The following is a 16,355-nucleotide window of genomic DNA, read 5'->3' as shown; positions in this document are numbered from 1 at the left end:
TTTCTTTCAAAAATCGTCAAGGTAGTATTTAGGACTTTTTAACACCTGGATAACTCCGAAGTCAATTGGGTAATAATGGCCAGTTTCACGAACTGATCACCCCTCCAGTAGAGTGGTTTGATATCTATCAAGGAAATTCAATATTATGGAAGCGCATGAATTGGCATTTGTACAAGCTCTTACAAATTACAAATTCAAGAGCTCTGTACAAATGCCACTTCATGCTGAATATTCCTGAGAAAAGGTCAACAAATTTTGAAGCCATTTGATTCTGCCACACACATTCTCACACAACCTCAACGACGTGTTGTGGTGTTATGTTTATTTTGATCGACCCATGAAATAATTTCCTTATAGAAGAGAAACCTGAGCTTTTCAGAGCTGAACGAAGCATCGTCGTCGAGTGAGCTAATCTTCTCAGTGGCACTTATTCTGTTGATCATGGGACTTGATCGAATGAAGGAATGATTGAGGGCGTCCTCAAACGATATTCTAGTTTCAGGATTCCAAGTCAGGAACCTCTTGAGTAAATCTATTGCCTCAGTGGGAGCTGATGGGAAAATTTGTGAAAAGTCATATCCTTGAGTTGGGAAATTTTCAAGTAACTTTTCGTGTTAGGTTTGGAGATTTGATGTGTAAAAATTCGTGAATCAACATATACCAATCATAATTTGTGAATATGTGAAATTTGTTATAACAACAATTGATGAAAATAAAAAACATACCCTCAATAATTCTCGTACATGTTGTGGGTTACCTTTGAGATCTTGTGGATTGGGTCGTCCTAGAAGTGAGGCCATCAAGTTCAAATGTTCATAATGGTTTGGCACTCGAATTTCATTGTCTTTTAAAATCACAAAGAGTGGTCTTCTCTTTGGCAGCGGAGGAAGCATGTACAAAAGTTCAGCAAATATGCCTACATTAAGAAAGGAATTTTAACAATGATTCATAACATTAAAGTTTGCATGTAATGGTTATACGTTTACAATGATGTCAAAATGACTCAATACTTACATCCAATAGACCATGAATCGATGGCGGATGATTGAAAATCGTAATTGAGAACTACCTCAGGCTGTTTTGTTGAAACATCAGGTCGATAATTATGATGTGAATGTGAGAAATTACTACTTACAGGTCTATAAATTTCTGTTACCACTGCCAAGCTCTGTGGATTTGTAATTTGTTGGTGTGACACATCGCTTCTACTCATTCCAAAGTCACTTAATTTGAGTTGAAAATTTTGATTGAGCAAAATATTACTTGGTTTCATGTCTCTGTGAAGAACCCCAGCACTTTGTAGGAAGAACATGGCACTCAACAGTTGTCCCATAATATCTCGAATATTGTCCACAGAGAAGCTTTGTTTGCATTTACATAAATTTGACATGACACGCCCCAAATCGCCTCCGTTCATACATTCCGAAACAATATACAAATCGTTGAATTCACCTAGTGTAGTTCCTGGAATAAAAATATCAATTAAGGTAACAATCTGTGTGTGGTTGAGGGCAAGTGGTTAAGGTCAACACATGCAAAGGTTGATAAAAGTAACCAATGAACGGCCAATGTCAAACGAATCATCAACCATGACCAATGAAAAAATGTCAACTAATGAATACCGAGTGATAAAATACTTACGTTGGGATGACCTCTCAAATGTTTCATTATTTTAACCTCTGATTACAATTATGAAATCAGAAAGAACGACGTGAGTGTGTAACATCCAAAAAGTTCGATTATTCCATTTTAGCAAGTCACACGCATTCGCTCGTGAGCATGCAAAAAAATCCACACCACTTACCTCTCAACATGCGATAAGCTGCCTTGTCAAAAACTTTCGGCACCTTCTTAATGGCCACAATAGCTCCATTGTGTTCCAAGTCTGCACATGCAATTACTTGACCATAAGCTCCCCGTCCAAGAAAAACAACTTCCTGCTGTGGTGCCTTTACACTCTCCGATGATGATGATGATGGAGGTACGACTCTCAAAAGAGGTTGATACCGATACGGCAATGCAAAATCACATCCATCAAATTGGTAGTGATGATACTGACGCTGATCGTTGAGAGGGATGTGCATAATTCGTTCCAGTTGAGTTTGTTCATCATCGACTTGTTGAGATTGCACTTGATGTTGCTCCAATTCTTCCTCATGATGATGATACAGAGATATATCCTCTAATGGATGTACTTGTTCATTGCTATTGAATTGCATGAGCATATTATTGATATCATCAAATTCTGTCGTGTGGTTGTTTTGATGAAAACTATCCGTGTTGTTCGCCAAAGCCATTCCCGAGTCCAGCATGGCCGTACCCGAAGGATCTATTTCGGCATCATCCAATTGTCCAAAACCACTTGATACTATCACGACAGCAGAGTTATTACTGGCTTGAACGTTGTATGGATTTGTTGTATGATTATTATTGGAATTTACATGATGAAGTTGCTGTGATGGTGGTTGTTGTTGTGAATGTCGGAATTGAGAAGAAGCCATCAAATGAAACAAGCCTTGATTTTGCAACGACGGAACCAGTGTTGTTGAGGGTTGTTGAGCCCATGAAATTCCTGTGGTGGTTGTGGATGGTTGCTGTTGTTGGGGTTGTTGTTGAGAAAACGAATATCCAAACATATCTCCAGCAGCTGTGGTATTAATACTCGTCGTCGTAGTATTTCGTCGTGTTGTTTGTTGATTGTTGTTTTCGGCCGCCGTGCTTGTGCTGTACATTTTTTTCTTAAGATGTTTTCAGTCGTTCGAGGGAATAAAAAGCGAGTGGGAGCAGAGGAGCGCTTTTCTTGCTCATGAGGTAAACTTGCGTGAACCTTCCAGAGTGCGAGTACTAGTAAATGGAATCTGTTTCTGTGTCTAAAAATTCCAGTAGGGTCGGTTACATTGATAACGTGTTTCATAAATTTCCAAATTTGAACCAGTGTGGAGCCTCAATCGAAATTTTGTTTTTTATTGTTGACATGGTGTAACCCATGGTGCAGTATGTATCTATGTAACATACTCATAGTTGCAGACCCAGAATGAACCAAAGGACCAAGTCTCTCTCCAATTTCATTCACCATGCGTCTTCTCCTCCTCCTTCTTCTTCTTAAGGAATGGATGTTGCAACATTTGCTTGGCTGTGGCTCGTTTCTCTGGCATCATTTCAAGCATGGGCATTAGGAATTGACTCAATTCCGTTGCTTCCCATTCATCCATTCCATACCCTTCGGTCAATTTCTGTTTTAAGGAAGTGGGTTTGAACTTTTTTATATTCAACATTTCTCCTTTTGAGGCGTTGAAGAATTTAGTGGTTTTCGAACCTCGCGAAAGTAATTCGTGTGGAAAGGGTCCCAACAATTCAATCATTAATGCTAAATGGTCCTCATCGCGAGAATAGGTTCGACCTGATTGAGGATCGAAGAGATATTGACCTGTTGCCAATTCGAATGCCAAACATGCTGCGCTCCATATATCGGCCGCAGAGAAATATCGAGCACCAATGATGACTTCAGGTGCTCGATATTGACGGGTTTGAATATCATCGGTGACTTTCTTGTCAGAAAAAATAGAATTTCCAAAATCTGCAATTTTCACTCGAATATTCTCGACGTCGATCGATTCTGAAGGTGCATTTTCTGCCAATAATTTAAGTGCTTGGCTGTGCTCATCGTGGTCAGCGTTGGCCGAGCCTTTCTTTTCGAGTGTTGCAATTTTCTCTTCCAATTCTTGGAGCTCTTTCAATCGATTCTCGTGCTTGAGTTTTTGTTTCAACTTTTTCAATTGTTTCTTGTTGAGAGTTGAGACATCTCTTTCTTCGAGTGGTGTGTCAAAATCTGGTACTTGATAGTGGTCTGAGTAATTACAATCACACAACGGCATGCAGTCCATCAGCAATTTCATATTTCAAATAAACAATACAGTTAAGGGAAATCAAGTTTGTGTGTTAGGTCACACGTATGAGTAAAGGTTCAGTGGTTACAAGAATATGATCATACGCCCAAAACATACCCATAATATGTTGAATCTTGTTCGTTGGCTTCACAATTAAAATATTTTCCGGTTTGATGTCCGTATGAATTATTTTACAATGTGAGTGTAACAAATCTAGACCTTCCAAAACGTCTCTCATAATAATTTTCACTAAACTGAGTGGCATTCCCTTATATTCGTATTGTTCGATTAATTTCAACAAATTTTGACCCACAACTTCGAAAACCATTGAAACGTGCGTTCCATTCACTCCACGCACCAAAAAATGATCAAACATTCCAACCACTCTTAATTTTGAATAGTCAATACTCGTCATGGATGATGAAATGTTTGATGCCTTCTCAATGGAATGGCTGCCATTCGCTGCTGCTTCATCTATGGTCGACGTTGCATCTTTTGTCATGACTTGTTCCTGAGGATGGCCATACAATTCTGAAAATTTGTTCATGACATCTTTCAATAATTTAATTTCATCCATGGCTGCATCTGAGAAATCTTTCTGACTTTTCTGAATTTTCACAGCTCTAAAAACCTTCTCCGCTAAATCATAACACAACCAAACCGTACTAAAATATCCCCAACCTAATTTATAAACCACCACATATCGATCATTGCCCAAACGATCACCAATTGCAACCGGATGATAACCTCCTTTTTTATATTCATTTTGTGGCTCGTTTTCTGTATCGGAATAATCATGATCTTTGGAAGATGACGATACGGTGGTGGTGGTTGTTTTTTTTTGTACGACTTTCACTCCTCCTTTTTTCTCTTTAATTCGTTTCATTAATTGTTGTGCAATAAATGCATCGGAGTGAGTATTTGATGATGATGTAGATGATTGTTTCTTTTTTGAAGAGGAGTGGGGTGTTGATTTTTTACTTTTAGATTCTTCCTTGGAGGCTGTATCGGAGGATAATAATTCTGTTGTATTAGTGGTGGTAGTGGTAGTTATTACCGAAGAGGATGATGTGGATTCGCCTGTCGTCGATGACAGACTCAAAGATGATACATTGTTTTCAATATGGTGCATTTTTTTTCTGACTTTCCAAAAAAAAATTTGTCATCAAATTGCTCGTTTTGCAAGTAAACGGATCTGTTCGTTCAAAATCACCCAATCTGCTCGAACCACTGTAGTACTGTTAATGACATCAACAACGGAAATGAATTCACCAAGTCGCATCCCGAATAGATTTAAATAATAGAAGTTGGTGTATAAGGGATGTTATACTTTTGGCACAACAAGTCACAAACCATCCTAGCACTTTCATAAATCACAGGAAGGCCGCTTCCTGGATGTGTATGTCCTCCTGTCAAATATAAATTATCCAACTCGTGGAATTTGTTTCGTGGCCTGAATGAAAGACTCTGAAATAAGGTATTGCTCATGGAAAAGACAGATCCAAATTCTACATGTTTTTCGCTTCTCCATGTGAGTGGTGTCAAAATTTTACAACTCAAAATGTGGTTTTGAATGTCGTTAAAGCCACATTTTCGTTCAAGAATTTCTAAAGCAAGCATTTTCACTCGCTGTATAGTTGCACTGTTGGACCAATCTGTGTGATTTTGATCAACTTGTAAATTGGGAACGAAAACCATCACAAAAAGACCAGATTTTCCTTGCGGGCTTACAGTCTTGTCAACCACACACGAATTTCTCACATACAGGGTAATATTCTCTGTCCAGTCACCACTATTTGGAACCATCATGGTTTTGTAAGCCTTCTTAATATCCTTTGGAAAAGCAATGACATGAGTGTGAATATTTTCATAAAGCTTGTCCAATTCTAGATACATGTTGAAGCCACTACAACTAAATTGTTTCGAGTCAATCTTTGTTGGAGTCCATGTTTGAAATATTTCCTCGCTATTTGGAATGTTATTTCTGTGAATAAATAAAGGACAACAGTACAATAAATATATATTATTTTGGACAATGTTCAGTAAAATAACAATTGTTTCAACAAACAAATCGACAGTGTGTGAACATGTGAATAATTTGTGAATTAATGTCAAAACTCACCTAACAATATATGGAAAATCAGCATTACATATATATTCATCGAAATGATACGCTTCAGTTATTTCTGAACCATTCTGCTCATCCTTGCGTGTCACTTCAATTTCCTTAATCATTCTCGATCCCCTCTCAATCACAATCTTGTTCACCGTCGAATTTAAATGAATTTTACCACCTAACTCTTCCGTAATAATTTTCGCCATTTGCTCTGAAATGGTAGAAAGCCCACCCTCTACATGATAAACTCCAAAAGAATGTTCTGCATACGGTATTAATCCATATACTGATGGTGTATTCCATGGACTCATACCCAAATATTTCGATTGATAGGAAAAACTAATTTTCATCAATGGATTCTCAAAATATCGATCTAACATTTTCATCATGGATTTGTGAAGTCCAATCATTGGTAGTGCCTTAATAGCATCCCAATTGATAATATCCCAATGATTGGAATAGGTTCTTTGAAGAAGTTTCATCACAGAGGGATATCTCTTCTTTTCAAATTCATACCATTGATGATAACCTTTCACAGCTTTTGATCCAAACACTCTCTCCAATTCATGTTCCATCTTTTCATGACTTTGCATATCGTGACAATCCACGTAAGTAGTAGTCGTCTCATCTCCACAAGTACGATTTTCATCAGCATTTCTTGTATTCTCCTTGTCAAATATCAGTCGATACATGGGATCCAATCGAATGAATTTCAAATAATCTTCACTCTTCCGATGAGCATCTTTGAATACTGCATCTAATATAAATTTCATGATGAGAAGAGTGGGTCCTACATCGATTTTAGAATCTCCAACCATGATGGAAGAGTTCCGACCACCGACACGACTTCCCTTCTCAAAAACTGTAACATCAAAGCCTTTAGATGCCAATAACATGGCACTCGTGAGGCCTATCAATTTATCCATTGGTTCCGAATAATAATCAAGCGAATGTGATAATAATAATAATAATAATAACAGTATATTTCATTTCTCCATCATTGGATTTCCGAAATAAATTTATCAGAGATTTCATACCTCCGGGTCCACCTCCGATGATTCCAATTCTCTTTTTTACGGTCTTGAAATTTTCTTGATGATTGAATGTTTCATCATGGTGCCGTACAGCTCTTCTCAATATTTGACTCGCTCGATAAAATCGTGTAAGCGACAGGCTCATCATCGTCATGTATTTTTTTCTTTGGTTCTTTGAAACAAAATCAATATGAAAGTGAGTAAATAATTTCCAACAGTTAAATTCAAAAATCAACATGTTTTCAGAGTTCAACATTTGGAATTCAATTAGTGACACAATCCAGAAATAATTATTAAAAAATGTCAATATTTGATCATGTTGAGACATTTTGTCAAAAAGTTCACACAATCATTCCATTAAGAAAAACAATCATCATGAAAAAACAAATAGAGGAAGATCACTCAAAAATGGATCGAGTAGTTTCATTGCCATGTCATCAAATAGTACATGATGATGAATCTAGAATTTTGAGAGTATTTCCAATTACAGATCCTCATTTAAATCCATACATAAGCCGACAACGATTGCGTAAAATTTACCAACACATTGTCAATCATAAGGACCGTATTGATCTCGTTGTTATTACTGGAGATATGGAAACCATGGATACTGAGTTGTTATACTTTGGCACCTTAAACCTTACACTTAGTGTCAGTGCTGTTTGCGTTTGACACTTGAGTGTCAAACGTATGAAGTACAGGTGCTGATGACACTCGGCACTCAAGTGTCCGGTGCTGTTTGCATTTGGCACTCCAGTGTTAAGTGCTATTTGCATCTCCTTTTTGGGAGATTGTTTAAGCAAGGTTAAAAATTGCATAAACAATGAGTAGCAGCAGTCAACCATTATTGGATATCATTCAGAAATTATTGGAAGACGATCAAACCATGGTGGAAATTGAAAGATGGACCCAATGAAGAGGTAAAAAATCTCAAGTTTCAACTTGTTGGTTCCATTTTCTCATGTGCCATTCCCTGTGATGACCTTTCAATGAACAGATCTTTCAAATGCAAGCTGAATGGTATGACCAACAAACTGAGAGAATTGAACAAGGCAAGCAGACAAAATTCTGCTCAATAACCAAAAAGCTCATTATTGAATGGACTTCCAAAGCGTTAAAGGATGTTCCCGATTCAGTTGTGGTGAGTGGATTTAAGAAAGCAGGATTAGGAATTGCGAAAGACGGATCTGAAGACGATTGTGTGCAATGGAAGCAGGTGCAATCTTGCCATTCCAAGTGATGACTGTATTCAACAACAAGGAGTTTAAGATTCACTTGTACTACCAATATTTGTTGTTGAAACATAACAAGTTCACAAAACACTAACAGAAAAAAAAATGTTGAATCCACAAGCTACAGTTTCATCATCATCATTTTCTCATAACGTTGGTAACAGCACTCCGACCAAAATAAATTCGTCATCATCATCAGGCTTTTCAAAACATGCATCATCAGAGTATTATAATCGGACGTTGGTGGTTTTGGGAGAACATGTTTTTGATCCGAATCAGTCGTTCATTGAGGAGTTTGATTTGTACATTGGTACGTTTGACTCTACTGATTGCCATGATCATTGAACAACCATTGCTATAACAATATGTTCTGTTCATGAAAATGAATTTAATCATTTTTGATAATAATAATAATAATTAATCGACTAACAAATTTTTATTATTTTATATTTTTTTTTAACATGATGATTGGATTTCATCCCGATTAGAAAGTAAGAAGGCTAAAAAGCAATTAAAGTATTCAAAGCCACAATGGAGTGTTACACTTGAAACTATTTTAGATCATTGTCGGATGGTCAATGACATATTTCCTGAGGAGGCCGGAATATGTGTAGCACTTCAACATCACAGCAGTGAAATCGCCGTAATGAATGAATGGAATTGGGAGCAACAAAGTTTTCTAGAAGTATGTTTCAAGTTTTTACATTATCCAATCTCACGCCACCTGTCAATTTATATGCACCATTGATTCACAACGAAAATAACGTCATCATCACACTGCACAAATATCGGTGATCTTTTTTCTGTATATTCAAAATGAATCAGATTTCAAGCAACCTTGCTACTGGTATTGACCAGTTACACGGAACACCATTGGATATTGAAAAAAAGACATCTCCATATCCATTCCCTACAATTCAACAGCTTGAAAGATTTTGTCATAATATATTTCTACAAATATTTTCTCAAAGCGATGTCAAGGCAAGAGAAAAGAGTCAACACAACGTGAATTCTACTTTTAAAGTGATTTATGTCACTAAATGCTCATTGGAACAAGAAGAATATATAGATCTCAAAACTCAATTAATATCCAACCTTGCCATTGTTTTTGAAAAGCAATTTGAAAAATTTAAATCTGAAGTTCGACAATTTATGCAACACACTCCAGATACTACCTCTACCTTTAATGTTATGGAATATCAACTCAAAATGCAGCAGTTTAAACTCTTTTCATCGTTCTCTGAAGAGGATTTGGACAAACTCTCATGTACCTTGGACATCATAATTCCCATTCCAAAACTGAAAGAATTTTTACAAAATGTGGATGAAGAGACAACCTTCATTTGTCAGTCTTTGGATTATCATACATCACAATTCAGAATCAATCCAGCTCCATTTGAATCTGTAAAAATATGGGATATTGAAAGAGACAGTTTTGATAGAATACTACGAGAGAAAATAGCGCAAAAACAGTACGGACTTGTTGTCATTGCCGTTCAAGGAATTCCAATGAGAGATGTCTCGGAAGGTACTTCCAACTATGATGTATTTTTGGCATGTAAGGGAATTACCTTTGACATGATTCAAGATGTGAACATTTCTTCAGGAGTGATCAACTTGAAATGGGTTCGAGCGGATCCAAACAAAAGAACCATTGAGCACTTGTACACTACAAAATCTGTACATAGAATCACACCAATCACTCCCTACACTTTGCCAACCATTTGCCTGATGAGACACTTGTCCACCAAGAAACCAGTGACACTGGTCTACGAATCGGATTATAACAAGACACATAACCACTCTCCAACTCATCTCATATTACAGCATGGCCAAGATGTTTATTTACATGTTCTTCATTTGAACAAGGTATTTCAACCATATGTTTCCATCTCTCAAAGTGAAGAAAATAATTTAAAGTATCGAGTGAATGAATTTGTGGATGTCATTAATAATCATTTGGTGAGAATTAATGTGAAAAGAGACACTGAGAAGGACTCTTCACGCACTGAAGACCCTGAACATTCTCTCATGAAACATAATAATTTTATTTACAACACTCCGTCCAGCATTGAGAGGAGTACGAGATTCTTCCCACTCACCGCTGATGAAACGTCAATTTTAACATTTGAAAACGCTAAAGAAGTGTATCCAACTCTCTTCTCGAAAATTATCACACCCCTCATGAATTCAGTCCTTCGAAAATCCCCAGAAAATTTCACGGAACTCGATAAGAATGATTTGGAGAAGATGCTTACCAAATTTTATGAGCACTGCAAGATGAATGATGAATCACTATTTCCAGAGCTCAAGAATGATCACACCAAACGTTGGAACTCGTACAGAAAAGCATGGGGCGAATTACGAATGTTTTTGTTATCGCTTGGCTTCAAGGAAAGTGGATTGGCTGTCATGGATCGATTGTGGCCTCAATTTTTCTTTGACAAGGCCCAAGGAGATTCGGACAATACAGGACGTAGGGCCAAGAGAGTTGTAGAAGTGCAACGAGATCGTTATGGTAATATTGTGTTTCCAATTCCATTGGGAGCATTGACTGTATTGGCACTTGGAAAAGTGGTATACGATCGACCAACCTTCCATACCGACAAGTACATTTGGCCAGTCGGATACAAGAGCACTCGGTACTATACCAGTGTCAAAGATACGAATAAGCGATGTTTGTACACGTGTGAAATCAAAGATGGTGGCGAGGCGCCAATATTTGTATTGACCTCAGATGACAATCCCAATGAAGTGATTGAGGCACCAAGTGCAACGGCTGCCTGGACTGCCATTGTGAAACAAATTAACAAGATTAAGAGCGAGGAGTCTGGAAAGAGAGTTTTCACAAACGTGAGTGGACCCGAATACTTTGGCCTCGCTCACCCAACCATTATGAAACTCATTTCACAATTGCCCAACGCAGAGAAAATCAATCGACCAAACGCTCCTCATCAACCTGTGAAAGCAGAATCATCGACCAACGAGCTACAGGAGAGTAGTGACGATGAGTTTTCATCGGCGGCCGCAGTTTCAACACCCACTCCAAACGCAGCAGGCTCCACAGGCAGTCACACACCAACACCAACACTTCAACCTTCCCAATCTCAGGCCAGTATTGCTACTTCTGTGTCAGCAGTCACTGCTGGAGGTGGTGGTACTCCACAATTAAGCGATGGAGGTACCAGCGCCCAAGACGCTTCCCATTCACCCAATCATGGAACGACAGGACCTGATCTTTCAAAGAAACGTGCCAAACGAAATGAAGCAGTATTCTATGAACGTGACACAGTTCGGAATGAAATTCAAAAGGTTCCATGGACCCCAACCATGAATTTGCAACAATTCTGTGAGCAGAGAAATCAAAAACTTGTTGGAAAGGTTTTAGATGGCGAAAATGAAGGAGAAAAAGCTCTCTACGCACATTTAAATCTAAATACAAGCGATAGATCTAGAGATCAACCTTCCTCTTCCTCTGCAGGCAATCATCACTACAATCAATACGGAAATGCACAAGGTCAATATCACGGTGGAGGAAATCGACAACGAAAATATGGACAAAAGAGAAAATTTGGTCTTTATCAATGAGAATTGCGCTTCCAATTCATAGATTGACAAAAAATAAACGTTGCAATGAACCCGCGGCATCATGAAGTGGAAGGTGAAGAATTCGAAACGAAATCGTACTATTGCTCAGTCATGACCTGGCGCTGAAAACCCGTAAAAGTCGAGAAACAATTTGAAATCTTTCAACCGTCATCGACAAACCGGACTGTCTTACCAATCACAACACAGCTCCAACGAAGTTCCATTGAAACAATGACCGAGGGAAAAGAAACCAAGCAGTCCAAAAAAACACTTTCATCATGAACACTCCAACAAGCTGTACATCTCTATGGTTTCTTGTCCTATTATTTTGCTTCCTTCTCTGTTTTCATGTAGGTACATGTGTGTCCATAACGCCGCAATATACCACCCTGACTGTGGCTGGAAGCATGTACATGGATACAATTTCAGACCATTATGCATTGAGTGAATATGTCCCATTGAGTAAACCCAGTGCTGCAGTCATGAATGAAAAGAATGAATTATTTGTTGCAGACACCAATCATCATGTCATTCGTGTCTTATATCCAAATTCAACCTCAAGGGTCTATGCTGGTTTAGGAACAGCAGGATTCAATGGAGATGGTATGCATGCATTACTCACTCAATTCCACACTCCAATAGGTTTAAGTTTAACTCCGAATGGAGATTTATATGTGGCTGGTAAGTTTGAATGAGTTCATCTTTTGGTCATCATTTTAACAACAATATTAACAACTAAAAAATGTGATCGTGATGATGATGAAAATCAATCTCACTTTATAGATTCGGGTAATGGAAGGGTAAGAAAGATATCAGCCTCTACTCGGATAGTTACCACTCTAATTTCAAATCAAGAACTCTCTACACCGGTCGGAGTGTTTGCCATGACGAATGGAGATGTTTATGTAACGGACTCAACGAAAGGCTTAGTGAAACATTACAATGCAACCACAGGAATAGTTTCATTAGTAGCAGGTACGTGGTTAATGTTATTGATTTGATTGAAGTTCTAAATTCATGGATTGATTTTAATGACCATCATGATGAAATCAATAATATTTTGAGAAACAAAAGGGGGTGGCTCTGCTTCTCGTAATGGAGCTCTTGCAACAAATACCAAGTTAGTTTCTCCGTATGGAATTCATGTAATGGAAATGTTACTACTGTCTTCTATTCTCAAGTTACTGCAGGTGCGTAGTTATTTACTGTTTTCCAATATCAATAACATTAACTCCAAACATTAGTTTTTCCGACAAGTCAAAGCTCAACAACAGGTTTCATCTATTGTGCAAATTCAGCATTCATATTTAAAATCAACGCAACAACATCAAGCATGACCATTGTTTACAACTTTGCAGGAAACACCGAACAAAGTACGAAATCATTTCATGTGGTTGATGCTTTAACTGATGGCCCAATCCTCTATTTTGCTGAATATGGAACGAATTCCATATTCAAATATTTCGAGAATAATTCAACAAAAATTTTACTTTATAATGGAACGAATGATCTGTCAATTAGCAGTATTGCAGTTCAGAATGACACTCTTTATTTTGTGCATGGAAGTTCGACCATTCGGGCATTGTCACTTCGAGATGGTTCAGTTCGTATTATTGCTGGAATGGCACCAGATAGCAATGGAAATGAATTTGCGGGTTATAACGGTGATGGATTGAAAGCAACTGAATCATTGATTAGGTATGTCATGATTACATAGAATTTTTTATTCAAAAAGTTAACTTGTGTCAATTTAAAGCACTCCTACAAGTCTATTCCTCACAGCACAGGGAGAAATTTATTTTATTGAACAAACGTACGTTGTTTTTATATGGCAGTAAAATGATTAGCTAACAATGTAACAGAATTCGAATTAGAAAGATATCTGTGGATGGTATTTTGTCAACAGTGGCCGGTAGATTTCAATACGATGGGTCATCAAAAGCTCCTCAATCAGCTGCTTCTACATATCTCAATACCATTAACTCCATTTCCTTTGTTAAAAACAAAGACTCTAAAAGTGGAGGAGACATTTGGATTCATTCAGTTGACTCGTTTTACAACTCCTATTTGTTAAGCAAGGTTGACATCAAGAACGGATACCTTTCTCGCTTATCGGGTTTCAGGATCGATGTGAATGGAATGAATGCAATTGAAGGTCTTTTGAAGAACGTCCTTGTCACTGGTTTGGTGTCTACATGTGGATTTTCGAATGGAGACGTCATTATTGCAGCAAGACAATACCACGTGCTGTACAAATATGTAGCCGCTACTGGATTGGTTTCAATTATCGCAGGAACATTTAGAAAGTCGAGCTCACCACCAACGGAAGGTCTTGCATCTCAATCTTTGCTTGTTTATCCAAGAGTCCCAATGTGTTTTGATAATGGAGATATACTCTTCATCCAAGGAGTATTTGGTCTGACAAGAATTTCGAAATATGTAGCTGCCACTGAGAGCATTGTATTTTTGGCAAACGTTACAGCAACCGTGAATGGAGCTGCCATTTCGCCTTTCACAGGTGACTTGTATTTTGTAGAACAAACAACAAGTACTGTGAAAATGAAAAATTTTACTAGTGGAGAAATTTCTATCATTGCTGGTAACGAGTACTCTGGTTACAGTGGAGAAGATGTATTGGCAACAGAGGCGAGCCTTAGAAATCCACAATCGTTAGTATTTCTAAAGAATGGAGATTTAGTGATTTCCGATTCTGGAAATGGGTTGATTCGTAAAGTATCCAAAGAAACTAAACGAATTGTAACCATTGGAGGAATGATTCCAGGATCAGAGACATGCAACTATAATGGAGATGGACGGTTATCTACACAAACTTGTGCAGGACTTCCAACCACGATCGTATCTGGAGACAATGGTGAACTGTATTATGCTGATCAAACATTTGGTCTCGTTCGAAAAATGATTCCATTTTGTGAAGGAAACAGAACACTTGATAATGAAACCTTTTTAGAATGTATTTGTTTGAATGGATGGAGCGGATCGAATTGTGAAATTCCATCTTGCAATGGAACTTGGGCCAACGATATTCGAGTATGTTCTGGAAATGGTCAATGTAAATCGTTGGATTCGTGTCAATGCCAAAATGGATTTGAAGGACCACTATGTGAAAGAACATCCCTTCGCCAAAATACTGATGCAATTATTATTGGTGTGGTGGTTGGTGTTGGAGGTTGTCTCATTCTTTCAGCACTTGTCATTGTTGTGATTGTCATTGCATCATACTTGTCTTTACGAAGAGGAAAAAACAGCAAGAATTCAGAAGTGAATATTGAAAATGGAAAGAAGGGAATTTCTCATATTTCTACATTGAATAGTGTCGAGTTGGAAACAAATTTTTCCTCTTCAGACTTTCCTTCCGATGCAAGTGTCTCATTCACACCTCTCATGACAGAGAATGGTTCTGGAACTGTATCAGCAGAGGCACGAGGACAAGCGATAGATCCATTCTCTCGTTATCAAAATATTGTGAAGATTGGTCAAGGAGCATTTGGTTCAGTTTTTAAAGCGAATGATACAAAATATGGAAACAAAGCGAAAGCTGTCAAAGTCATGAAATTTTCTTCGATGAGTGAATTGAATAGTATCATGAAAGAAGGAATTCAATTGATGAACATTCGACATGACAATATTTTGAAAGTGAATGATATTTTCTTGTCCAAAGATCAACTTTTGTGTCTCGATATGGATTATTATGAGAAAGGAGACTTGAACAAATTTACCACATTAGCACCTGGTCATGCAGTGGAATGTAATGAAAAGATTGTGAAACAAGTGATTTATCAAATTTGTACTGCATTGGTCTATGTTCATGGAACATTGAACATTATTCACAGAGATATCAAACCTTCAAATATTTTCATTCAGAGTTTTGATGAAAAGAAACAACAGATTCGTGTTGTTTTAGCTGATTTTGGTCTCGCAAAAGGAAATCAAGGATCTGAAGCACAAAGTTATGCAGGTACTCCGTTATATATGAGCCCTGAAATTGGATTGGGAAGCAAATATTATGCAAATACGGATGTGTATTCATTGGGTGTGACTGTTTATCAAATGATGACCAAAGATACAGCCACTTCCATCAGTCACTTATTATTAACCAAAGAACCCTCAGTTTCCAAACAAATATTGAAAAACAAAATACTGGAAAATGATTATTCAGAAGAACTGGCCAATATTGTACTCCAAATGTTGGAGAAGGAAAGTGTGACGAGACCCAATGCTCAAGATATCTTGTCGTTACCTTATTTTAACAAATGAAAAATTCGTGATTCGATAGAACAATTCATAACGTTTTGAAATACATTGAGTCAACATTTGTGGAATTTCAAAAATCACTTCCATTGGAATTGGTAGTGAAGGTGTCAAAGCTATTGCTAATAATGAATATTTGAAGAAGTTGACTATTTTGGATCTCTAAGGCAATCAAATTGACAATAATGTACAATATTCTACATCACATAGCAGTAGTAGTGGCAACAAA

The 16,355-nt window shown here is 37.5% G+C and overlaps 6 protein-coding genes across 6 annotated transcripts; 3 read left to right on the top strand and 3 right to left on the bottom strand.

Annotated features, from left to right (window-relative positions):
* Nucleotides 1-296: 296 nt before the first annotated feature.
* C9374_010808 (uncharacterized protein) lies at nt 297-2,732 on the bottom strand (the record flags this gene model as incomplete). The annotated part of the gene is made up of 6 exons (XM_044686393.1): nt 297-605; nt 726-916; nt 1,015-1,075; nt 1,136-1,495; nt 1,642-1,679; nt 1,805-2,732. 6 exons carry the CDS (start codon nt 2,730-2,732, stop codon nt 297-299), a joined length of 1,887 nt encoding a protein of 628 aa, XP_044543698.1.
* Nucleotides 2,733-3,065: 333 nt separating this feature from the next.
* C9374_010807 (uncharacterized protein) lies at nt 3,066-5,019 on the bottom strand (the record flags this gene model as incomplete). The annotated part of the gene is made up of 2 exons (XM_044686392.1): nt 3,066-3,847; nt 4,005-5,019. The coding sequence occupies 2 exons, from the start codon at nt 5,017-5,019 to the stop codon at nt 3,066-3,068; spliced, it is 1,797 nt and encodes a 598-aa protein (XP_044543697.1).
* A 161-nt stretch (nt 5,020-5,180) lies between these two features.
* On the bottom strand, nt 5,181-7,185 carry C9374_010806 (uncharacterized protein; the record flags this gene model as incomplete). Its single annotated transcript, XM_044686391.1, has 3 exons — nt 5,181-5,871; nt 6,010-6,913; nt 7,041-7,185. 3 exons carry the CDS (start codon nt 7,183-7,185, stop codon nt 5,181-5,183), a joined length of 1,740 nt encoding a protein of 579 aa, XP_044543696.1.
* Nucleotides 7,186-8,374: 1,189 nt separating this feature from the next.
* Nucleotides 8,375-11,857, top strand: C9374_010805 (uncharacterized protein; the record flags this gene model as incomplete). The annotated part of the gene is made up of 3 exons (XM_044686390.1): nt 8,375-8,579; nt 8,758-8,954; nt 9,095-11,857. 3 exons carry the CDS (start codon nt 8,375-8,377, stop codon nt 11,855-11,857), a joined length of 3,165 nt encoding a protein of 1,054 aa, XP_044543695.1.
* A 278-nt stretch (nt 11,858-12,135) lies between these two features.
* Nucleotides 12,136-13,194, top strand: C9374_010804 (uncharacterized protein; the record flags this gene model as incomplete). The annotated part of the gene is made up of 4 exons (XM_044686389.1): nt 12,136-12,538; nt 12,641-12,832; nt 12,932-13,047; nt 13,102-13,194. The coding sequence occupies 4 exons, from the start codon at nt 12,136-12,138 to the stop codon at nt 13,192-13,194; spliced, it is 804 nt and encodes a 267-aa protein (XP_044543694.1).
* A 284-nt stretch (nt 13,195-13,478) lies between these two features.
* On the top strand, nt 13,479-16,132 carry C9374_010803 (uncharacterized protein; the record flags this gene model as incomplete). The annotated part of the gene is made up of 3 exons (XM_044686388.1): nt 13,479-13,555; nt 13,614-13,670; nt 13,720-16,132. The coding sequence occupies 3 exons, from the start codon at nt 13,479-13,481 to the stop codon at nt 16,130-16,132; spliced, it is 2,547 nt and encodes an 848-aa protein (XP_044543693.1).
* Between the last annotated feature and the right edge of the window lie 223 nt (nt 16,133-16,355).

The sequence above is a fragment of the Naegleria lovaniensis genome (genome assembly GCF_003324165.1).
Source record: "Naegleria lovaniensis strain ATCC 30569 chromosome Unknown tig045, whole genome shotgun sequence".
NCBI lineage: Eukaryota > Heterolobosea > Eutetramitea > Acrasida > Naegleriidae > Naegleria > Naegleria lovaniensis.
The sequence above is the reverse complement of the archived record's forward strand: the minus strand, read 5'-3'. Positions and strand labels throughout refer to the sequence as shown.